The following is a 26398-nucleotide window of genomic DNA, read 5'->3' on the forward strand; positions in this document are numbered from 1 at the left end:
ACCCTTGCGGTCACGTGCCGAAAAGGCATGTCCATCTTCATTCAACAGAAGTGAATAGAGAGAAGACAAATGAGTCTAGTCAAATCATATGCGTACAGTCATGTAACCGCCTGCTCATCCCGGAAATACTGGGGAATCCTGATACTGTGCGCATTGCACACTGTCACAATTCAGCAGCCTCCAGTCACATAGAGTGCCTGCAGACTTTTGTCCTATGCTTGACCACCTCTTTAACTTAAAGAAGCACTCCTCCTCCCATCAAAGTTTTTATCCTCTTAATATATTGCAGTCATCATATTATACAGCACTGTGTACTTACAATTGCTCATTTTGCCCTTCTACCCAATTAATTCTGCTCTTCAATCAGATCTATGACATAATGTGATTAACAACTGACTAGTTGAATCCTTCTAAGCTCTATGTAGAAACAGAAAGCCTATTTTCCCTGCATGAATCATCATTAAAACTACAATTCTAAATCACTGCAAAGTTCCTGGCAGGGGGAGGAGCGGAGCAGCTGGGTCAGGAGTTGAAGAGTAGGTGGAGCTGGGCTGATTGACTTTGCAGTAATGTAAAATTGTATTTCTAATTATGACTCATGCAGGGAAAAGAGGCTTTCTGTCTATACGTAGAGCTTAGAAGAATTCAGCTAGTCTGTGTTTATTCACGTGATGTCATAGACATAATGGAAAAAAGAAGCATTAACTGAGTAGAAGGGCAAAATTAGCAATTGTAATTACACAGTGCTATATAATATGATGACTGCAATATATTAAGAAAATAAAAGCTTTGATGGGAGTGATTGTTTAATAAACTTTAGCACTTTACAATGCTTTCCATTTAGTTCCTTTCATTAGTTTTGTTTAAAATATTTTTTATATATATTTTTTTACATCTATTGTTGTGGATTTTTTCTTCTTTTGTTGTCCTCTTCACCTTATGTATTGCAAATGCATAAACTTCAGCTAGTCGATTTCTGGGAAATCCAGAGTAAAAATCCACACCAAATGCCAAATAGTGGAATGAGTGTATCCTTTACAGCCTTTTTTTCCCAGAGGGACGTGTGTATTGATCCGGTTTCTCTCTTGGTTGCCGGGTTATTCTGTAAATAGGAGAGTGCTCTACAAGCAGTTTGTTCCACCACATTATTATAGATATTGCACCTCCATATTGGAAGAAGCTGTAGATGAAATCGAATTGTTTCTAAGAAGTTCTGAGTTAAGTCAGTCTTGTTGGGGAGCCAAGAACCCTTCGGCCATAAGGAGGTGCAGTCCCTGCTTCCAACTCTTGCACCTTTACACCCCAATTGCTCAGCACACTTACTAAAGGCAGGAAGTGTTTCCAGACAAACATAATGGAAACTTTTGGCCACTGTTTTTCCTTATAATGTACTAAAAGGTGACATGTGTTATTTATAGTTATTTATATGGACCACCTGTACAACCATATCTCTACTTTTAAAGGGTAGCTATAAAAAACATTTACCTCTCAATATCCAAACCATTAATATGATTATGCAACCCTTTAAATGATAAGCCAGTCAATCCCTTTATAAACCCCTTAGATAGCGAAAAGCCACATTTTCAATTTGTGTCTTGAAGTGCATGGGGCGTGACGATGCACTTACAGCTTCTCAGCCTCATGCTGTATTGTCTACCTAACGTTACTCTCCGCTGGTTGATTGACAAGTTGTTTTCTCTGGATATGGCCACTGACCTGTCAATCAGCCAGGAGAGGTTGCTGCTAGGTAAGGATTATGAATACAGTGTTAGACTGAAAAGCTGTAAGTGCATCGTCACGCTCCAATGTACCTACAGGCATAACTTCAATTTTCTTCTCTTGCTACCAGAGCAGCATTTGGGGTAATAAAGTGATTAACTTACTTATCTTTTAAATGAGTGTAAGATGGCCGCCGGACATGTCCATCAGGGGAGATATGTATCACTGAGGTTGGTAGCTTCACAGTCGAGGGTGTATAATAGATTGGCGAGGGTGAGACACTTCAACCCTGGGGATTGGGTACTAGTGCTGTTACCTATGGTGGAGAGCAAGTTCCTGGCCAAGTGGCAGGGCCCCTATGAAGTGGTTGAAAAGGTTGGCAATGTCAACTATAGGGTCCACCAACCTGTGAGAAGGAAGCCCTACCAGGTGTACCACGTCAACCTGATTAAGCCATGCTGAGATAGGGAGCCCATGGAAGCTCCGTGTTTGGTGGCGAATACTGAAACCGACATGGAAGAAGTCAAGGTGGCAGAGTTGCTGTCACGTGTCCAAGAGCAACAATGCAGAGAGTTGCTGCAGCGGAACAGGGACCTGTTCTCGGGTCTACCGACCGGGCTGTACTCAGGTCATACAGCATGAGGTGCTTACGGAGCCTCATGTCCGAGTGAATATGAAGCCATATCGGATTCCTGAAGCCCGCTGAGAGGTAATATCGAAGGAAGTGAAGCATATGCTGAAGCTAGGCATTATCAAAGAGTCCAAGAGTGGCTGGTCCAGTCCCATAGTCTTAGTGCCGAAACCTGATGGAGAATGGCGGTTCTGCAATGACTATAGGAAACTGAATGAGGTCTCTAAGTTTGATTTGTACCTAATGCCTAGGGTAGATGAACTAATGGAAAGGTTAGGGCCGGCCAGGTACATTACCACCCTGCACCTCACAAAAGGGTATTGGCAGATTCCTATGTCCCAAGAGGCCAAGGAGAAGATGACCTTTTCAACACCAGATGGGTGTTTCCAGTACACCAGGATGCCATTTTGGTTGCAAGGAGCACCAGCTAACTTCCAGAGGGCCATGGACCGGATCCTAGCTCCCCACAAGAAGTATGCAGCGGCCTACCTGGATGATACGTGATCTACAGCAAGGATTGGGGAAGCCATCTGAGCAAAGTCCAGGCGATATTCAATGCTCTACGGAAGGCGGGGTTTTCCATCAACCCGAAGAAATGTGCCATGGGCATGGAGGATGTAAGCCAGATATTTGGGCTATGTCATAGGCAGAGGCATGATAAAGCCCCAAATAGGGTGCATCAGGGCCAGTTTTTACGAGCGGTCATAAGAGACGGGAGGGATTGACTGCTCACATATTCCCACCCCAGGGCATGTGTATAAAATGGAGACCGAGAGTCTCATTCAGTGTCTGTGGCTGGAGGTGTGGAGACCTCCAGCGTGTTTGTACTCAAGGACACTGACTGTGAGCGGGCGAACCCACAGTACTGCATCAGCTGTTTGTTTTGCTGTTTTGTTACTCTGTGCTGGACAATACTGTGCTATGTTTACGTTTCAAGTGCGGTTTATGAAGTCACAATAACTCTGCCGTGGACATTTTTAAACAAACTGTATCCTGTGCTTACCTCAAGCAGCTGAGTGAATACCAAACCCTACATGGGGTACACGTTCATATAAATGATTTTATTAAAATATTCTGACAGGTCCCCTTTAATAACATATGGAGATACTGTTAACCAGATGCTGATCCTTTAAGTCCCCTGTTAGCTCATGTTCACATGTTGCAAATAATTTTCATTAAAATAAAAAAGAAGAAATACTGAACAAACTTTGATGTAAATTTTGAGGCAGATTTTGCCCATGATAGGTAAAATAGAAATTCATGACAGATCTGTGGATTTAAAAAATGACAGTATTCTCTTAAATCTGCAGAGAATTTTTTTCTGCTGCGTGTGAATGATTTCTATGAGTGCAATATCCCCTGTACTGTTTACCAGGCTAAGCTTCATACTTATTTTAACAACTGGTGGGACTGGGATGGAGCTGCACTACCAAGCACAGCTATTACATGAAATATGGAGCTCTGCTGTATAGAGCCATGTAAAGAAGAGAATGAACCTGTCACGAATAATTTGGAGGTTCGTGGCAGCTCTGGTTATGCTGTAATGTAAATGTAGTTTTTTTCCCTTTGGTCCAGCAAGGGTTAATATTAGTCTTTTGCTGGCAGCCTTTTGTTAGCGGTCAGCTGAGGTTGGTTGGTGCCACTCCCACCTCCCTTTAAAATTGCCACATGATCCATCAGCTGACCGCCGGTTATAGTTCATTCTATGCTGACCTCTTTGTGGTTTTCCTTGTGGTGTTCATTGTTATTGCAGCGGTGATGTTTTCTGTTGGAGAGATAAGTGTATTTTATGTTGTTATCTTCCCATTGTTTGTCTTACCTTCCTTGTGTTGTCCTATTGTAGCGGTGAGGCTAGCATCTCGCTGGCCTACGCACTAGACAAGTTAAGTCCAGGGTCAGCGGGGGTTTAGGCACATGATCACACACAGGGGGAAGGACCCGTCTAGGAACGATAGGGGAGCTTAGGGACAGCCACAGGTTGGTGTCAGGAATTGTCCGTTCCCTGCCGCTAGGGCCCCCGTTCCCACTCTATTATCTCGTAGTATCGGTGTGTTGTGCCATCCGCCGGACATCCCCTTGTCGTTCCATGACAGAGCCTCTCCCTGGAGCACCATGGCCCCTTCACGCAACTGATTACCAGGGTGCCATCAATTTTAAAGAACAGGGAGATTCCTTTAATTTCACTTTTTATTTAGTGCGAATAATTAATAGTATAAAAAACGGAAAAAAAATCTATCTCTGCCCTGCAAGCTAAATGACATCCAATACATAGAAAGTCATGTTTATGAAAAATAAAAAAAATATAATGCTGTCAAAACGACAAGTGACAAAAACAAAAAAAATAAATAAAAACTTGTGTTATTAGGACCAAATAAACTCATCCAACCTTTGTTTGGGTGAATTCTGCCTTAGAGCCTTACATAACTGTCTGAACAAAATTTTTCAATTTTTGCAGTCAGTTTTTCATTTTCTTTTTTGTTTCTCTTGAAAATTAGGGCTGGCCTTGTTGAAGGTTTTATTATTATCATTATTATTATTATTATTTTGGCAGATCTATATTTCTTAGTAAGCACAGCAGATCCATTTACAGTACACTAGGAAGTAACTCACCAATTGTACACTGCTCCCCCTCCCATCCTGGGCTGCATTCACATTTTCCATCTTTACAATGGCCGTGTTCGGCACAGTTGGGGTGACAGGTGCGCTCCTCACAGCTGGCTCCTCCCCAGCCATCTTCACATTGACAGACACCTCCTGAGCATACACCGTGACTTCCACAGTCCACCGCACACAGCTCTAGAGGAGCAATAATGAGACAGGGTGTTATTATGGCATGCAGAAGCTTTAATCTTACCTCTGCCAATGTAGTTAAAGCTATGCAAATCCTTATTAAGAGTATCACAGCATAACAGAGCAACACCGATTTTCAGGAGTAAATTCAATTACAAGTAGCGCTTTTCCCGTAACTGATTTTTTTTCTGTAGGAAAAACAAACCGTAATGCAAATTTCACTTAGTTGACAACTGGGAATCTGTCACATTTATAATGTTAACTTTAGACTCAACAAAGTATTGCACTTGGGCAGTTTTCCAGCATTAGAAGCGTGATAGATGGGAAAGCAGAAAATGCACTCTGGAGGGTAAAGAAATCACTTCTCAACTCAGAAAATATGTATTGATCTGTGTATAAAATAGAAAACACAAGAAGAGACTGGCGGCAGCTGAACCACTTCTACTACGTGACTCTACTTAGGCTAATTACAGAAGGAGCATGTGCGGAGGTAATGAAATGAGTGATATGTGATATGACATGCTCTCCCTATGTGGCTACTGTCATATGTTGGGATTATACAGTTTTTTTTTATGAAATGACGAGGACCGTGTAACAAGATTTAGCAAAAGTGTTACCAAAGAAAACAGGAGCAGGGACTAATTAGATTCCACCTATCAGTTTTTCTGAGATTTTTTTGAAAACTAAAGAACAATTCCACTTTTCATTCTTGCTGGTTTTGATAACTCTCTCTCCCATGAGTATTCTAGAGATGTCTGCCTCACAAAAATAAGGGCTATTCCAGTGGGGAATTTCTAAAATATGATGTGGGGGGAGATAGGCGACTTCCACGCTGCTGTAAAATATCTTACAAGGAATGCAGAGAATCAATAGGATCGAAACAATTTATTCCGGGGTGTGGGTCTATGCGTTTTGAGGTACTCCAACCTCTTCTTCAGGATACAGCCACATGTTGCTGTATCCTGAAGAAGAGGATGGAGTACCTCAAAATGCAAGTGTTTTCATTGTTGCAATTGCAAATACAGTCTTAAAGGGAATCTGTCAGTAGCATTTTTGGCATTTAATCTGAGAGTAGCATATTATAGAGCAATAGATCCAGATTCCATTGATGTGTCATTTATTAGGCTTTGTGTTGTAGTTTCAATACAATCAGTGTTTTGTTAGTTGGAGATTATCACTGCCTGGCCAGGTCTCAGGTGCAGATCAGTCAGACTAATCTGTGTAACCCCGCCTCACCTCTGATTGACAGCTTCCTGTGTACACTGTGCATTGCCGGCAAACTATCAATCAGTGGTGTGGGCGGGGTCATACACAGCTCAGTATTCTGACCACTGCTACATAAACAACAGAAAAAACAGGGATTCTAGCAAAACTATACAAAGCAGAAGGATACATCAATAGAATTAGACTCTCTGTCCCTACATCATGCAGCTCTCAAGATTACATAGCAAAAACCTGCTGACAGATTCCCTTTTACACCGCAAGATAATTGTTTTTGGCAGTGTTCATTCGTGAGTACCTTGCACAGCATAAAGATCATGTGTAAACAGGACTCGTACTGTCGAGAACCATGGCGGACTATGTGCACTGAGTGATGTCGTTTAAATCACTCAGTGCGCATTGTTTTCTTTGCTCTTCCTGCGTAAAAAGGCATTCGAATGACCTCTGACCGGTAAAAGTTTATTGGTCACCAGTAGTATCATGTTGCCGGTCAGCCATGTAAAAAGAACTTAAAGGGAATCTGTCAGTAGGTTTTTGCTACATCATCTGAGAGAAGCTTGATGTAGGCAAAGGGACCCTGAATCCAAAGATGTATCACTTAGATTACTGGGTGCAGTAGTTGTGACACAATCAGAGTTCTTAGATTTAGCATGAAGCAGAGCTGAAAAGCTAACACCGCCCCCACCAGGCTCTGTATGTACATAATCTATAGACAGTGAGCTGCTGATCACAGGAAGGGGTGGAGTCGGACTTGCAAGCACACACCAGCTAGTCACAGCAATGATAATGTTAAAACAATGATAAAAAGCTTGATAAGTGACACATCATTGAATGCAGTGTTCTAACCCCTACATCATGCTATCCTCAGATTACATAGCAAAAATCTGCAGACAGATTCACTTTAAAATGGTTCCAAGGCGTCATTCTTAGTAGACCCATTATGCTTCCATTTTTAATGACTCAAGATTAAAACCATTATGTATGCAGTCTGGTGGTTTGTAGGTCTCATGAAACATGTTATTGGCTTATCTTTTTGCTTTTTGTTCATTTCAAGAACTAAAGAGTTATTATCTACTAAATTGCAACCCCCCCCCCAAAAAAAAATGACTACACTACAACACTGGGCAGCAACGGGAGAGAGGGCACCACTTAATACAGATAAAGGATATTGTGAGTCCTTTATTTCCAAGTAATCAGTCCAGTATAAAATCTGCAATGAAACAGCTGTTATCCCTGAAAATGTCATAATTCATATGAAGTAAACTGAATAAATCTAGGTAACAAGGTACCCAAGTCAATAAAACGGAATATGGTGTTTTTTATATGCATTTGTTCTTAAAGCACCACTCCAGGGCTGAAAAAAAACGCTGAAGTGGCGCTTTAAATTTAAACCCACTGTCCCCGTTCTTATACTCACCATTCGGCATCTTCACCTTTTACTGATGCCACTCTGCTCCCGCAGTGCCATCTTATGGCCGTAACTTCTGACAGCCGGAAGTCAAAAGTTACGTCACAAGAGCTCAATGCAAGTCTATGAGAGCCAGAATAGGACTCTCATTGGGATGTATTGAAAAGTGACTTCTGATGCGCCCCATGAAACACTGGAGCTTTCGAAGGTCACTTTTCGTCGGAGACTGATAGGAGCGACACTGCAAAAGAATGAAGGTGGCGGTAGGTGAGTATGAGATCGGGGAAAAAGACTTAGATTTAAGGCACCACTCCAAGGGTGTAATAAAAACAAACGCTGGAGTGGTGCTTTAAATGCTGTTTAAATTACTTTTCTGAGTATAATTTATACCTATTCACTCCAGTCTAGTTGCTCTACACTAGCCTCTTTTATCTGCTTGGTACCCTGCCCCAGTAAGCCGGCTAAACCGGATTGAAACAATATTTACTTGCAAATTACCCCTATATATGAAAGGAAATAACATTTCAGGACAAGCTAGGCTCCCTCTAAGGGAAGGTTCATACGATCATATACAGGTGCATCTCACTAAATTAGAATATCATCAAAAAGTTAATTTATTTCAGTTCTTCAATACAAAAAGTGAAACTCATATATTATATAGTCATTACAAACAGAGTGATCTATTTCAAGTGTTTATTTCTGTTAATGTTGATGATAATGGCTTACAGCCAATGAAAACACAAAAGTCATTATCTCAGTAAATTAGAATAATTAACAAAAAACACCTGCAAAGGCTTCCTAAGCATTTAAAAAGGTCCCTTAGTCTATTTCAGCAGGCTCCACAATCATGGGGAAGACTGCTGACTTGACAAATGTCCAGAAGGCAGAAAAAAACGCATACGGATTCTACATGCATTTTTTCTGCCAGGAGAAGCGTTTTTTTTAAGCGTTTTTGCATGCATTTCTGCATGCCGGTTATCAAGCGCTTTTCGAAGCGATTTTAGCATTACTTGGAAAGTGCTTGACAACTTGGTCACACTATATAAATCCATGCAACCGGCAAGGATTTTATATAGTGTGACCAAGTTATACTGATTTAAATGCAGCATCAATAATAAAAAAAAGAATTAAAACATAAAAAAAACCCGTAATACTTACCTCATCGGTGGCCCCCGGTCTCCTCTCCGGTGGCATCCTCTGTCCTCGGCGTCCCGCGCTGTTCTGAAAGGACCTGCATTGACGGCAGCGGCTGCGTGACCATCACATGCCTAAATGACGTCACTGCAGGTCCTTTCAGAACACCGCGGGACGCCGAGGAGACCGTGGGCCACCGGAGAGGAGACCGGGGGCTGCCGGAGGGGTAAGTATTACATTTTTTTTTTTTTTTTTTACATTTTAATTATTTTTTACTAATGGTGCCTGGGTTGGTGCCTGGGTGCCTTCTCCAGACCCGCACATTGAGCCGCATAACATCCACATGCATACATGTATACATGCGGATGTTATGCGATTCAATGCAAGTCAATGGCGGCGATTTTGCCGCGATTACACACAAGAAATGGTTGTGCTGCGGATTTTTCGCAATGATAATCCGCAGCGGATATTTCCGCAGCATGTGTACAGCACATGCGGATTATCATTGGGAAACACGGCAGACAACTTAACAAACGTTTTTAATGCGTTTTCGCGGCGGAAATGCGGCCACGTAAACGCATTAAATCCGAATCTTAGGCATACAGCCTTACGGAAGAAACTAGTGCCTGCTGTGATATTTTTCAAACACCGATTCAGTCAGTGAAAAAAAAATCATTTATCTGCACTAATCATGGAATAACCTTGGTCCGAGGGCTGCCTGTTTTTTTCACGGAAAGCACTCGGACCGAAAATATTGCAATGCAAACGAGACCTAAGGGTGGAGAGGGTTTTTAAAACGGCAAAATTTCAAAGTTGCAAGTTTTTACAAGAACTTCACAATTTCACCCATTTGTGAAACTTGAGACAGCCCCTTTTAACAATTTAATTTAAAATCCCCATCGATAACATTCACATTGCAGCTTGTTCCGACAAAGTGAGCGGAAATAAAAACAAACTGTTAGCAGCTGGGCAATTTACAACTCGGAGAATGGTGGTGTCATTTCTCATTCGCTCCAGCAGTCTTATGAAAGCTTTTATTCATTGCAACTTCCTTTTATTATTCATTTTCTGCATCCAGACAAGGCTGACCCCAGAAGACGTGTAATAATAAAAAAAAGAATTAAAACATAAAAAAACCCCGTAATACTTACCTCATCGGTGGCCCCCGGTCTCCTCTCCGGTGGCATCCTCTGTCCTCTGCGTCCCGCGCTGTTCTGAAAGGACCTGCATTGACGGCAGCGGTTGCGTGACCATCACATGCCTAAATGACGTCACTGCAGGTCCTTTCAGAACACCGCGGGACGCCGAGGAGACCGGGGGCCACCGGAGAGGAGACCGGGGGCCACCGGAGAGGAGACCGGGGGGCTGCCGGAGGGGTAAGTATTACATTTTTTTTTAATTTTTTTACATTTTAATTATTTTTTACTAATGGTGCCTGGGTTGGTGCCTGGGTGCCTTCTCCAGACCCGCACATTGAGCCGCATAACATCCACATGCATACATGTATACATGCGGATGTTATGCGATTCAATGCAAGTCAATGGCGGCGATTTTGCCGCGATTACACACAAGAAATGGTTGTGCTGCGGATTTTTCCGCAATGATAATCCACAGCGGATATTTCCGCAGCATGTGTACAGCACATGCGGATTATCATTGGGAAACACGGCAGACAACTTAAACGTTTTTAATGCGTTTTCGCGGCGGAAATGCGGCCGCGTAAACGCATTAAATCCGAATCTTAGGCATACAGCCTTACGGAAGAAACTAGTGCCTGCTGTGATTTTTTTCACACACCGATTCAGTCAGTGAAAAAAAAATCATTTATCTGCACTAATCATGGAATAACCTTGGTCCGAGGGCTGCCTGTTTTTTTCACGGAAAGCACTCGGACCGAAAATATTGCAATGCAAGCGAGACCTAAGGGTGGAGAGGGTTTTTAAAACGGGCGAAATTTCAAAGTTGCAAGTTTTTACAAGAACTTCACAATTTCACCCATTTGTGAAACTTGAGACAGCCCCTTTTAACAATTTAATTTAAAATCCCCATCGATAACATTCACATTGCAGCTTGTTCCGACAAAGTGAGCGGAAATAAAAACAAACTGTTAGCAGCTGGGCAATTTACAACTCGGAGAACGGTGGTGTCATTTCTCATTCGCTCCAGCAGTCTTATGAAAGCTTTTATTCATTGCAACTTCCTTTTATTATTCATTTTCTGCATCCAGACAAGGCTGACCCCAGAAGACGTGTATTTGAAAGGCTTCTTCTCGGGATGTAAAAGAAGATTTTGCTAAGGGACATAAAGGATCTACTGCTTGTTTACTTCCATCTCTACCTGCAATGAGATCAACTTCTAAAGCGAGAAACAACTTCTGATATTTTGTTTTCTAAACAATGTAAAATAAATGTTAGTTCCCCTTCTATTATTGCTCAATACCTGTGGGGTTTTCTCCATTTCAATATGCTTTTCAAGATAAACATCCCATTCATGTAGCATACAACTGAAAATACAAAGTAGTTCAGGTGGAAGTGCCTAGACATATAGACCCCCTCCGGAGCTAATATCAATATTCACAGTGGGCTTTGTTTCAATCCAATGAATAAAAGGAAATAGATTTTTTGCAATACAAATGATTTCCTTTTTCTCGCTGAACTTCACGGACTTCTAGAAAGTTGCAATTGCTTCTCCAACCTCCTATGGATCCCTTTTCTGCTCTGATTAACGCAGAAAAAAAAATCTGATATTTCAAATAAATCATACATTTCTGATAGGCGGGGGTCTTACATGTCGTAGTGGCTGATGTTGGCCGAGAGACAAGTACAAACAAAGGACCGAGCAGTCTGAACATGTTATTGATTTTTATTAAAAGGAAAGGAGGATGAAGATTACAGGGTGGATATAATTCATTCATGCCCGATTGCTTGGGATCTTAAAGGGGTTATCCTTGACTTTTTTGTTTTCTTTTCCGATAGGCCAAGAACTTACCGACAGGTACAGTGCTGGCCAAAAGTATTGGCACCCCTGCAATTCTGTCAGATAATACTCAGTTTCTTCCTGAAAATGATTGCAATCACAAATTCTTTGGTCTTATTATCTTCATTTAATTTGCTTGCAAGGAAAAAACACAAAAGAGAATGAAGCAAAAATCAAATCATTGATCATTTCACACAAAACTCCAAAAAAGGGCAGGACAAAAGTATTGGCACCCTCAGCCTAATACTTGGTTGCACAACCTTTAGCCAAAATAACTGCGAACAACCGCTTCCAGTAACCATCAATGAGTTTCTTACAATGCTCTGCTGGAATTGTAGACCATTCTTCTTTGGCAAACTGCTCCAGGTCCCTGATATTTGAAGGGTGCCTTCTCCAAACTGCCATTTTGAGATCTCTCCACAGGTGTTCTATGGGATTTAGGTCTGGACTCATTGCTGGCACCTTAGAAGTCTCCAGTGCTTTCTCTCAAACCATTTTATAGTGCTTTTGGAAGTGTGTTTTGGGTCATTGTCCTGCTCGAAGACCCATGACGTCTGAGGGAGACCCAGCTTTCTCACACTGGGCCCTACATTATGCTGCAAAATTTGTTGGTAGTCTTCAGACTTCATAATGTCATGCACACGGTCAAGCAGTCCAGTGCCAGAGGCAGCAAAGCAACCCCAAAACATCAGGGAACCTCCGCCATGTTTGACTGTAGGGACCGTGTTCTTTTCTTTGAATGCCTCTTTTTTTTCCTGTACACGCTATGTTGATGCTTTTTCCCAAAAAGCTCTACTTTTGTCTCATCTGACCAGAGAACATTCTTCCAAAACGTTTTAGGCTTTCTCAGGTACGTTTTGGCAAACTCCAGCCTGGCTTTTTTATGTCTCAGGGTGAGAAGTGGGGTCTTCCTGGGTATCCTACCATACAGTCCCTTTTCATTGAGACGTCGACGGATAGTACGGGTTGACACTGTTGTACCCTCGGACTGCAGGGCAGCTTGAACTTGTATGGATGTTAGTCGAGGTTCTTTATCCACCATCCGCACAATCTTGCGTTGAAATCTCTCGTCATTTTTTCTTTTCCGTCCACATCTAGGGAGGTTAGCCACAGTGCCATGGGCTTTAAACTTCTTGATGACACTGCGCACGGAAGACACAGGAACATTCAGGTCTTTGGAGATGGACTTGTAGCCTTGAGATTGCTCATGCTTCCTCACAATTTGGTTTCTCAAGTCCTCAGACAGTTCTTTGGTCTTCTTTCTTTTCTCCATGCTCAATGTGGTAAACACAAGGACACAGGACAGAGGTTGATTCAACTTTAATCCATGTTAACTGGCTGCAAGTGTGATTTAGTTATTGCCAACACCTGTTAGGTGCCACAGGTAAGTTACAGGTGCTGTTAATTACACGAATTAGAGAAGCATCACATGATTTTTCAAAGGGTGCCAATACTTTTGTCCACCCCCCTTTTTAGGTTTGGTGTGGAATTATACCCAATTTGGCTTTAGGACAATTCTTTTTGTGTTTTTTTTCATTGAAGACAAATTAAATGAGGAGAATAATACCAAAGAATTTGTGATTGCAATCATTTTCAGGAAGAAACTGAGTATTATCTGACAGAATTGCAGGGGTGCCAATACTTTTGGCCAGCACTGTAGTTGCTGACCACCTGCCAGTTCTGCCAGGCTCTGGAGGAGATTCTCCTGCTTCTTTTGACCTCACGTCAACAGAGCAGTTCTTTCTCTTCCGGTCTGCTGTGTTGACAGGGCTTCACTAACGATGTCATACTGATTAATAGCCAGTTCCCGCAGTTAGGTTGCGGCTGACCGGCTGTCAATCAGCATGATGTCAGCAGTGACCACCCGCCAACAGAGTGGAGAAGAAATGAAGGAGGTGTTCTGTCAATGTGACATCGAAAGCAGGAGAATCACCGAAACGGGTAGTCCGTGCTTGCTCTCCGTGACTATAGGGCAGAATAGGCAGGTACCAACTAGCTGCTGACCATTCCTTAGCCCCATAGAAAAAAAAAGTCCTGGATAACCCATTTAAGACTGGAACCCCCACAAATCATGAAAATGGGGATCCTTTTCACTGTGGATGTGTGGAGCAGCATTGTTGCTCATGAGTTCTTATTTATTTAACTCAACTCACTTATATAGTGCAGCACTTTATAGACATTATCATCACTGTCCCCATTGGGGTTAAAAATCTAAATTTCCTATCAGTATGTCTATGGAGCGAAGGAGGAAACCGGAGAACACGGAGGAAATCCACTCAAACACAGAGAGTATATACAAACTCCTTGCAGTTGCCGTCCTTGATTAGGTTTGAAGCCAAGATCCCATTGCTGCAAAGCAACAGTCCTGTATGTAGGACAAAAAAAATTAGCCAAGTTCTTCAAAGCCATGTGGCACCGCTCAATCACAACAGAAGTGACCCTTGCGCTGGTATTTTGTAGTATTGCCAATTAGAGAGCCCCCAGTGATCTGACATTTATCACATACGCAACAAAACTTTAGTCTCTGGTGCTCTGAGTTTGTAAGATGCTTTCTTATAATACAGTGAAATAAATATTGACCAATTTTCTAAGTAAATATATTTGTAAAGGTGCTATTGACATGAAGTTCTCACCAGTTGTTGGTTACAACCCATCTAATTCACACAGGCAAAGAAATCAAACCATAGATGTCCATAAGTTATGTGTAATAATGAGAAATGACACAGGGAAAAAGTATTGAACACATGAAGAAAGGGAGGTGCAAAAAGACATTGAAAGTCATGATACCAGCCGAAATCTATCAGTAATTAGAAAGCAATTCTGCCATAAAAATGTCACCCGCTGTATACATTAAGATTTCAAAATGATTGTGTTATTTTGTGCATTCCAGAAAACGCTCTGCATGGCATATTCCATTGGATGCTGTAATATAGAGTAGGAATAATAGTGGAGAATATAGTGTTTTTTGCAGACGCCACATAGGGGCTGAAGAACTGCAAAACACTTTAGTGGAGAGATCATGGTTCCTGGGCTGTGCCTGCAGAAAAGAAGATTCCTTGATGGTATCAAATAAAGGTTTTTATTAACCAACATGTTTCGGCGCCGGACTAATGCCTTTTTCGAGGTAAAAAAAACAAAAGAAAAAAAGAAACATACATTGGTTAATAAAAACCTTATTTCATACCATGGAGGATTCTTCATTTCCACAAGCGCAGCCCAGGAACCGTGATCTCTTCTCTAAAGTGAATTGCTATCTGGAAGATTTTTTCCTCCAGCCACGGGACCGCCAGCCACAGATTCTAAGGCTCTTATAGGTGTTACGTCCTTACACAACCCCCCCAGGTGAGCACCACCATCACTCTCACCCTGTAAATGACATAAGCTGGAGCTTCTGATTCGTTATCATTCAGGCACTTACATTGTCTGAAATCAGAATTAAAAAACAAAACAAAAAACAATCGTATTATACAAACATGTTAGAATAGCACAGGGACCGCCAGAGACAAATGTTATTCGATGTTCAGATGACAGTTTTTTCACATGGACCGGGTTTCTGTGTGAAAAACATTTATGTATTTCGGATGATATTCGCCTATTCAAGTCAAGAAAATTGGGTCCCACATGAATCATCTGAGCTTTATGGATACATCGCTGTTATTAATATAGGAAACTGTATTTGATCTTATACATTTTATTAACTGCCTATGTGTAAAAATGGATGTCATGCAGATATAAAAAATGGACTTATGGATAACAATACAGAAGAAGAAGAAAATATATCTTTATAGACCCTAGCAGGGTCACATGGGCCTCTACGTCCGAGCAACAACCTTATGAATGTGGGGGGCCTATGTATTTTTCATTACCGTACATGTGTGGCATTAACAAAGGTATTCACAGCCAGCTATCTTTTAGATGCTACTTGATCAATCCAAATATCAAAGTTAGCATAAAGGAATGAAGTAATATCTAGAGTCTAGAGGTGGGCAATTAATTTTCCCGAGGGGCCACATGAGAGACCGTGACTGTTGGGGAGGGCCGAACCAATAGGCTGAAATGAATTCTGCTCAATATTAATATTAACATGAGCATGAGCCCCACAAAGCCCCCCATGTCCAGCATGAGCCCCACACAGCCCCCCCATGTCCAGCATGAGCCCCACACAGCCCTCCCATGTCCAGTATGTGCCCCACAGAGTCCTCCCGTGTCCAGCATGAGCACCACACAGCTCTCCTGTGTCCACCATGAGCCCCACACAGCCCCCTATGTCCAGCATGAGCCCCACACAGCCCTCCCGTGTCCAGCATGAGCCATACACAGCCTCCCATGTCCAGCATGAGCCCCACACAGCCCTCCCAAGTCCAGCATGTGCACCACCCACCCCCCCATGTCCAGTATGAGAGCTCGAGAGCCTCCTCATGTCCAGCATGACAGCCCTTCCAAGTGTCCAGCATGACAGCCCCCCAGTGTCCAGCATTAAAGCCCCCCAGTGTCTAGCATTAAAGCCCCCCATGTCCAGCATGAGAGCCCCCCCTGTGTCCAGCCTGACAGCCCTCCCTAGTGTCCAGCATGAGAGCCCCCCCTGTGTCCAGCATGAGAGCCCCTCTGTGTCCAGCATGACAACCCTCCCTAGTGTCCAGCATGAGAGCCCCCCTATGTCCAGCATGAGAGCCCCCATGTGTCCAGCATGACAGCCCTCCCTAGTGTCCAGCATGAGAGCCCCCCCTGTGTCCAGCATGAGAGCCCCCCTGCGTCCAGCATGAGAGCCCCCCCTGTGTCCAGCATGACAGCCCTCCCTGTGTCCAGCATGAGAGTCCCCCCTGTGTCCAGCATGAGACCCCCCTGTGTCCAGCATGAGACCCCCTGTGTCCAGCATGAGAGCCCCCTGTGTCCAGCATGAGAGCCCCCCTGTGTCCAGCATGAGACCCCCCTGTGTCCAGCATGACAGCCCTCCCTGTGTCCAGCATGAGAGCCCCCCACTATGTCCAGCATGAGAGCCCCACTATGTACAGCATGAGAGCCCCCCTGTGTCCAGCATGAGAGCCCCCCCTGTGTCCAGCATTAAAGCATCTCTTGTGTCCAGCATTAAAGCCCCCCTGTGTCCAGCATCAAAGCAAAGCCGTCCCTGTGTCCAGCATTAAAGCCCCCCCTGTGTCCAGCATATACTTACTTCACTCCCCGTTTCCCTACGCTCCTGTCTCTGATGCACTGACTCTCCACAGTGTGCAGGCTGATGCCATTGTGTCAGCTGTTTCTAACGCTGATTGGTGGAAGAGGGAAGTGGCGGCCCCTCCTCCACCAATGCATTCACCGCGGATTGAGACCACGGATTGAGACAGCGGTGACGGTGTGCAGGCGGGCAGTGACGGCGAGCGGTGACGGCGTGCGGTGCAGTGCGGCCCGTGGGCCACTGTTATCAGCCCTTCGGCTGTCTCGGTCCGCGGGCCGGACTGGAACAGCCAGAGGGCCAGATGTGGCCCGCGGGCCGCACGTTGCCCAGATCTGATCTAGACAATTCTCCGGAGCCATCCCAGTGATTCCAAATCCTTCACACATCTCTCACATTTCTTATTCATTTTCTACCCAAAACTATTTTCATGTCACACTGCTTATATTCTAAGATGCATTTCTTTGAAAAACATCTTTCCGATCCCTTGGCACTTAACAATATGTTCCGTCTGTAATAAAGATTATGAATATTAACCCCTGAAGGATTCACTGTGATGCCTCCATGCTGAGGAAATTGTCCCTTATTTACTATATATAATTTCCTCTGTCAGCATAAATACGAATTTAATGGGAAAAAAATATAGTTGCTGAATACAGGAATTTTAGTTCATTTTTATTATTATTATTATTATTATTATTATGCAAATTCCGCAATGTTTAAAGGAGCAAATAGGACTCAGTCCTGGACTCATCAGAGCACAGATTGAAGCCATAAAGCATTTAGAATTCTATCAATCCACAAGACCATCACTGATGAATTAGGATGCTAATTAAGGGAGAAGCCCTAATATGAACCCAATTCTAATCCTACATTTTTGCAGCTGCATGAACGGACACCAATATTAGGACACTGTCAAATACGTTTTCACATGTAAGTTTAAAGGGATGCTGTCGACAGGCCTACATCTGACAAATAACACTGATGCTAATAAGCAGATGTGGAGGCTTTCTTGCCTTTCTTTTGTTGTCAAGGAGTCAGTGGCTCTGAATAATTTCTTGTGGGGATATGAGAATAAATGTGCCGACAGCTGTGCTTGCTCACTCAGCTTTGATTGGGTATATTCTTGATGCAATAATCTGAAGGGAATTTGTCATCATGACAAGCTTTCTTTAAAGGGAATCTGTCCGTAGGATTTCATATCCCAAAGTATTTATATGTGCACGTAGCACTTTCAAAAACAAGTCCAGCAATACCTTTACATGGCTATTCTGCCCCTACGTTACGGAGAAATCAGTGTTTAAATTGATATGCAAATTAGGCTGAAGAGCTATTTGTAGGTCTGAAGCCTCTGTCACTCCAGCTCTATTCTCCGCTCAGCACCGCCTTCTCCTGCTTGACTGATGGCTCCTTTTGATTGAGGCACCTATATACTAGCCGCACTCGCCTGCATCAGCCAGTACCTGCCTGTCTGCCAGCCATACCCGCCTGCACCTGCCATTGCCCATCTGTATACCAGTACCTGCCTGTATACCAGCCGTGTCTGCCAACACCTGCCATTTCTGGGTTCCTGCCGTGCCGGCCTGTACCAGCTGAACTTTCCTTTCTTGGCCATTCTAGCCTCCTGTCCCATGGGGGTCAGCTGCCATGCATCCGAGGAAAGATTTGGTGTCGCACCAAGTCACACCCCTCCAGGCTCTCCTCGGACCATGGCACAGTGGTTCCACCACTCCAGTTACATTACTTATTGAGATGATATCATCAAATTGAAATGGTAAATTATTAACGTTATTGCTATTAAAATTGAATATACAATGGGTAAAATCCTCATTTTTGCATGAAGGTACATGTAATAACCCGTAAAGCACATGACCCCTTGCAATAACCAATAATTCCAGATACCGTTCGAAATGTTTCTGAGAAGTTCATGTTTTTCTATTTCCGGTAATACATTTCATTACTTTTCCAGCTTTGATAATGATTAACTTCCAGTAGACTTCCGAATGTCATGAGAATAAGCTACAGCTGCCCAGAATAAAGCAAAAAAGCACACTATGACCGGGAAGAAATAATACCTGCTCTAAATGCCTTAGATGTGATAGACATGTAATATTGCAATTTGTGCTCATTCCTCTGTGATTCAGAACTCAATTTTCACAGTGCAAAAACCAAATCAATACAACTTTACAGAACTAGCTGCCGATGGTAAATATAAGGACATATATTTCATTTCATAGGACGGAGGCATGGAAATTGATATTACGTTAAAGGATTACTCATTCTCCTTAGGGTAAAGGTTTGTTTGCCAGAATACATTAAGCTGTAGAATAAGTACAGGTTTTCTGCACTGACAATAGTTTGCAAACATGTAGATGATACATTGTAACTGAGCAGATGACAGTGATGGATATTCAGAAGACATCATCATTATGTAGTTGCCATAAAAACATTTTGTTGCCTTTTTACCCCTTTATTCATTCTCTTTCATTCATTCCTTCTCTTATCCTACATACTGTAGATCAACTTCAGCACTTTCAAAGGAATTTTACAGTGGTTCCAGAACTGCCTGAAAATATTTAAAGGGGTTGCCTGTTATTCTGATAAAATCAGAATCAGCTGAAGCCCTGCTATGTATAGCACAAGCGATAGGATGATGATCGCAGCTTCAGGTCTCCTAAGGAGACTATTGAAGCAAGTAAAAAAGTAAGAAAAAAAGTTTTCAAAAATATTAAAAAATAAAATAACATAAAAGTTCACCCCCCTTTTGCTCCATTCAAAATAAAAAAATTAAAAAAAGATTCACATATTTTGTATCGCTGCTTTCAGAAATGTCCGATCTATCAAAATATAAAGTAAATTAATCTGATCAGTGAACGGCGTAACGAGAAAAAAATCAAAACGCCACAATTACATTTTTTTGGCTGCTGCAATATTAAAAAACAATTATTAAAATGCGATAACGGGGAATAAAAGCATTGTACCTACCCCAAAATGGTATCAATAAAAACGTCAGTTCAGTGCGCAAAAAATAAGCCTTCACCCAGCCTCAGATCACGAAAAATTGAGACACAGATTTTTTTTTTCTTACGAATTTCGTATTTTTTTTCACCACTTAAATGAAAAAGAACCTATACATGTTTGGTATTTGCATAGTCGTACTGACCTGGATAATCATATTGGCAGGTCAGTTGTACCATTTAGTGAACATGATAAATAAAAAAAAAATAAAAACAATTGTGGAATTCCACTTTTTTTGCAATTTCATCGCCCTTGGAATTTTTTTCCCATTTTCCAGTACACAATATGGTAAAATCAATGGTGTAATTCAAAAGTGCAAATTGTCTTGAAAGAAACAAGCCCTTATATGGCTATATTAATGGAAAAATAAAAAAGTTATGGCTCTTGTAAGAAGGTAAGGAAAAAATGAAAATCGCCCGAGGGTGAAGGGGTTAAAATAGAAACAGTGGATATTCACCTCCTGCAGTTCCAGCGATTTCGGCGCCGCTGTTCCTGGATGGTTATGTGACATTGTTGTATCATGGGTCTACTGCAGCCAATCAACAGGTATTGCTCAGCTGCATGCTTTTCTACAGTTGTGCTCAAAAGTTTACATACCCTGACAAAATTTTTCCTTTCTTGGCCTTGCTTCAGAGAATATGAATGATAACAAAAAAACGTTTTCTCCCCTCATGGTTATTGGTTGGGTGAAGCCATTTATTGTCTAACTACTGTGTTTTCTCTTTTTAAATCTTAATGACAACCAAAAACATCCAAATGACCCTGATCAAAAGTTCACATACCCTGGTGTTTTTGGTCTGATAACATGCACAGAATTTGACACAAATGGGTTTGAATGGTTACTAAAGGTAACATCCTCACTTGTGACCTGTTAGCTTGTAATCAGTGTGTGTGCATAAAAGCTGAGTGAGTTTATGGGATCCAGACAGACTCTTGCATCTTTCATCCAGCCACTGATGTTTCTGGATTGTGAGTCACGGAAAAAGTGAAAGAATTGTCAACGGATCTACAGGAAAAGGTAGTTGAACTGTATAACACAGGAAAGGGATACAAAAAGATATCCAAGGAATTGATAATTCCAGTCAGCAGCATTCAAACTGTGATTAACAAATAGAAAATCAGGGGCTCTGAAAAAACCAAACCAGGTAGACCAACAAAAATTTCAGCCACAACTGCCAGGAAAATTGTTCGCGAAGAAAGACCCACAAATAACATCAGCTGAAAATCAGGACTCTCTGAAAACTAGCGGTGCGGCTGTTTCAAGATGCACAATAAGGAGGCACTTGAAGAAAAATGGGTTGCATTGTCAAGTCACCAGAAGAAAGCCATTACTGCGTAAATGCCACAAAGTATCTCACCTACAATACGCCAAACAGCACAAAGACAAGCCTCAAAACTTCTGGTACAAGGTAATTTGGAGTGATGAGACCAAAACTGAACTTTTTGGCCACAACCATAAATGTTACATTTGGAAAGAGGTCAACAAGGCCTATGATGAAAGGAACACCATTCCTACAGTAAAGAATGGAGGGGGATTGCTGATGTTTTGGGGATGTGTGAGCCACAAAGGCACAGGAAACTTGGTAAAAGTTGAAGGAAAGATGAATGCAGCACATTATCAGCAAATGCTTGAGGCAAATTTGCACTCATCAGCCCAGAAGCTGAACATGGGACGTACTTGGAAATTCCAACATGACAACGATCCAAAACCCAAGGCCAAGTGGACCTGTCATTGGCTACAGCAGAACAAAGTGAAGGTTCTGGAGTGCCCATCTCAGTCTCCTGACCTCAATATCATTGAGCCGCTCTGGGGAGATCTCAACCGTGCAGTTCATGCTAGATAGCCCAGGAATTTACAGGAACTGGAGGCTTCTTGCCAAGAAGAATGGGCTATCAAAAAAAGACTTCAAGCTGTCATTGATGTTTGAGGGGGCAATACACAGTATTAAGAAATTGGGTATGTGAACTTTTGATCAGGGTCATTTGGATGCTTTTGGTTGTCATTAACATTTAAAAAGAGAAAACTCAGTAGTCTGACAATAAATGGCTTCACCCAACCAATAACCATGAGCGGAGAAAAAGGTTTTTGTTATCAATTCATATTCTCTGAAACAAGGCCAAGAAAGGAAAAATTCTGCCGGGGTATGTAAACTTTTGAACACAACTGTATTTCGTCAGAAAGGACATCCAATGGAATATTGATGAGTTGCAGACGATCAGTCTCCACTATTGGCCTGCAGACGGTCCGAGCCATAACAATTTCAAGTGATCTGCTGGGAACAGTGGCACTGACATCAATAGAATAGCACCACTCTAGGAGGTATGTATTGATTTTATTATTTATTTTTATTATATATTGTTTTTATTGTATATGGGGCCCATAAGTGATTAAAAAAGTACATAGACAAAATAAGTATATATTGCTAAGTAGGAGGACATTGATACAGAAGATCATGGAACAAATTAAAACATGGGTTGTCAGTGCCCAAAAGACAAGAGAAGTATTTTGTGTGACTATTACCCATGGACCATTAACACTCCGAATCCCTTCCACTCATCCATTATTTGAACCCCATATTTTCCAAGCACGTGTTGTATTTTTGCTCACTTTTATAGCGAAGTTTTGTACATACTGTATGTTCTGTAATCTCTTCTGAGGTCACTGTGCAGAGAGGAAGAGGATTTGAGCCATGACCACCATTTAGGTTAGGGTCACCCTAGCATATTTTCTCTCATCCGAGAGAATCGGGCTGATTATGCTAATCATATTCTGATCACACTCTGATGCATTCAGCAATTATTAGAAGTAACACAAGCACATGAGACAGGAAGTGTTGTGCTCCAGAAGCATCCAGCAACTAGTGGGGTTAACACAGTCACAGGAGAAGGGGAGTGTTTTAGCAGAGCCCCAGGGGGATTGTGGGGAAGTTGTTTACTGTCTGGCTGGAGCCGAAGAGAAAGATGGTGTGTGTATTCTGTATCTCACAGAAGCACCCCTGCAAGTGAAAAGGATTCAAGTCAGGAGCAAAGCTAAGCACAGGTCAGGTAGAGTTCCCGAACTAACAGTGCAGAGTATTGTCAAGCAGAAAGATAAAGACTGGAAGAAATGGTGTCACAGGGATCATCTCCCTCAGCAAACCCTCCCCCCTCCTCCATCTCACTGTGCTGTAAGGAATGCTGTGTTCATTAATGAGCCTTTGCATTAGAACTGTGCTGTTCTGTACTACTGGGAAGACTGTGAACTGCTGTGCTGCTAAGGAAACTGTACTGCTTGTCACTGGAGCCTGTTGCTCATAAGACTTAACTTGCACTGGCTGAGTGGCTTCTTATTAAATGCTACTGTTCTACCTTTTATGAGGACTCTTGTCAAGTGTGTCTGGTCAGCAAGTGAAACAACTTACGTGTCTGTGCCTGAGGGTCAATACCCCTGTGTGCCTGAGAGAAGCTGCAATACATGGTCTATGGTCGCCCTGAGTAATGGTTCCCCCAGGATTCCAAAGAATTCATGTAACCTGTCTCGTCCCTATCTGAATCTAGCGGCGTGAGTGTAACACCTGCCCTAAAATTGTTACATTTCATTGCAGTGTTTTAATAATGACATGGCAGTTAAAAAGAAATCTGCTAAGAATAATGTCAGTCTCCTACTAGGGTTTGTAACAAAACTGAAGGATTTCAGGATCTTTTTAAGTATAAATAGTAATACCAAAAAAAATAAATTATGTTGAAATATTCCCTTTAGGCCCTGAACCTCTGCATCCCACCCATAAATAAAGCTATTTCACCACTGATAAATATTTGACGTCTGTCTGTTCAACTTGAATTAAAGATTCATCCGTCAATCTAATGTGAACTTCAAACGCAATAAATTCTATACATATTCTAAGCTTAATTAGCTTTTCCGACAATGCTATTTAGTAAAACATTTTTTTCAGTATCTCAAGACTGTCTGTACAATAGGAAATTTGTTATTAACAGTTAACAGCACAATCTGGCAGAGATTACAATGTATTCCTAATCCACAGAATCCAAGTATGGCATGGATATAATCATGCCTGCCTCCATCGTATGTTCCTTGTGCCTTCAGGCTAACGTGTGTGTGACCTCCTATGGTTTACCGCTGGGTTATTCTTATCAGCTTTCTAGCACAGCAGGCTATGTTTTCCTCAGGTCTCTATTTGTCTTTGATATTGGGGTCTCACATGGTCATGTCGTGATTGTCTGTTACATAAAGGTTATGGTGTTCTCTTGTCCTTGCTCTTGCTGGGAACACACAAAAAAATCTGTAAAGGTATTGTTCTCACTGGTGACTATAATCACAAAAGGAGAAAAAATTACTTTTCTATTTTTTTCTTGTCGCCACTCCACCAGATATTTCCTGCTTAAAAATATAATACAATGATCAGAGCATCGGACAGGATACACAATGGTTAATATCCACTAACATTTAAAATAATGGGATATCTCAGATAGAGCAGAGAATTACTGAGCTAGAGGCTAATTCTAAGATTTCCAGCTCTTGGGATTAATACACTAGGAGTGACCTATAAAAGGTGTCTAATACATCAGAAAATCTGATCTGTATACTGTAGATTGTCCTCCAGTGTCTATTGTGACTAAACGTCAACTAGAGAAAATGACAATTTTGATTTCATAGGGATACAATATAAGGTCTCCTTCACATGTACGTGTTGGACCTGCATGGGAACTTTTTTTTTTAATACAGTGTTGAATGGGGGAAAGTGTTTGTTTTATTTCTCTGTGTTTTGTGTCTATGTTCTTTTCAGGTTTCCATTTGCTGGACTACATCGGATTCGCTGGACTACGTTGGACATGCCTGGGATTTTTTTTTTAATAAAGTGGTTAATCAGGGAAAGTGTGGGGGAGTGTTTAGTTAAATAAAGTATTTTTTTGTGTGTGTTATACTTTTTTTTTTCCTGGTTTAGTAATGGGGGTGTCTGATAGACACCTCGCTAATACTAACACCAGGGCTTGTTGTCAGCTGTGTTTCTGGACAATTCACAACTGAGATCTACCCCAATTGCCAACGCACCAGGGCATTGGGAAGAGCCAAGGTGAAGTGCCAGAATTGGAGCATCTCATGTGATGTGCCACTTCTGGGGTGGCTCCGGGCTGGTATTTTTAGCCTAGGAAGGGCCTAATAACCAGGGACCTTCCCAGCCTGATAATATCAGCCCTCAGCTGTCTGCTTTACCTTTGCTGGTTATCAATAATGGGGGGAACCCCACATAATTTTTTTCACTTATTTATTTATTAGATTACAACATCTACAGTAAGCTAAACATGCAAGGCACTAATTAAATATCTCATGGATATCTATTTATCTATTATCTATCTATCTATCTATCTATCTATCACTTTACACATTTAACAAATAAAAATCTGTAATTTTTTTTCTGCATTCCATTCCAGTACTTGTCACATGGACGGCACACAGAAGGCACATGGAGGGCACATGGATGGTACACACGTACACACGGACGGCTAACAGAAAACCACACGTATAGGAAAAATGGACCGTCTCACGTGTACTTTTTTTAAGCAAACATGTGAAGGGGGACTTACACAGTAAGAGAAAAATTGGTAAAATGTTGACAATAATAATATAAGTAACAGCAATATTTCCCCTTTCCATGATGGTAACGCCCCTCTATCTCTCTCTTTCCTCTTCAATGAGGTGTTGCATATATAGATAAAAAACAGCCAAACATCAGTGGACGAGATAGAAAATATTCACTGGACGTATAACTGTAATGGTACGGTCAGCTAAAAATATACTGCGTTCCGTAGTCAGGCCGCTTTATTTGACAGAATCTTAGGAGCTCTTTGGTTTACACCCCTTCGCCCTTCTTTATGGATCTAAACTGCTGCAAGCGCTCCCAGGTTGCATCTGCAGAGTAGTAGTCGCTTTCATCTCCACAACGGCTATTCTTCCAGCTTAACCTTCTCTAACCTCCCCATTTCATCACATCTATTTATACAAAACTTTTATGTGTCCGGTGTATTCTTTGATTTTTTCCTAGGAGCCTTGCAGTACAATATTTTCTATGACGCTGTGGCTATTCCTGGAGTAGACACAGTCCCAAACCATGCTACTCTTACATAGGGTGATCTGTTTTAAAGGTATTTTCACGGCAACCTGAAAATATGAGTTAATAGTGGATTGCAAGAAAATATTTACAATGTATGTGGTTTATTTGGCAGTTGTCTAATGGGCACGTTTCAAGTCCTTCTAAGAGTATAATAAAGGGAATCTGTCAGCAGGTTTTTGATATGTAATCTTTGGACAGCATAATGTAGCAGCTGAGACACAGAT

At 41.9% G+C, this 26398-nt stretch overlaps 1 protein-coding gene across 5 annotated transcripts in view; it reads right to left on the bottom strand.

Annotated features, from left to right (window-relative positions):
* TENM1 (teneurin transmembrane protein 1) overlaps positions 1–26398 on the bottom strand; it is a 1319062-nt gene that overhangs the window by 342338 nt on the left and 950326 nt on the right. For all 5 annotated transcript variants that reach the window (XM_073641092.1, XM_073641091.1, XM_073641090.1 and 2 more), the window contains one exon: positions 4961–5146. In XM_073641092.1, coding sequence (XP_073497193.1) covers positions 4961–5146 — 186 coding nt within the window. The remainder of the gene's footprint in view (positions 1–4960; positions 5147–26398) is intronic.

This window comes from Phyllobates terribilis, unplaced genomic scaffold, assembly GCF_046119375.1.
Source record: "Phyllobates terribilis strain yellow unplaced genomic scaffold, ASM4611937v1 Scaffold_7__3_contigs__length_470593459, whole genome shotgun sequence".
Taxonomy (NCBI): domain Eukaryota; kingdom Metazoa; phylum Chordata; class Amphibia; order Anura; family Dendrobatidae; genus Phyllobates; species Phyllobates terribilis.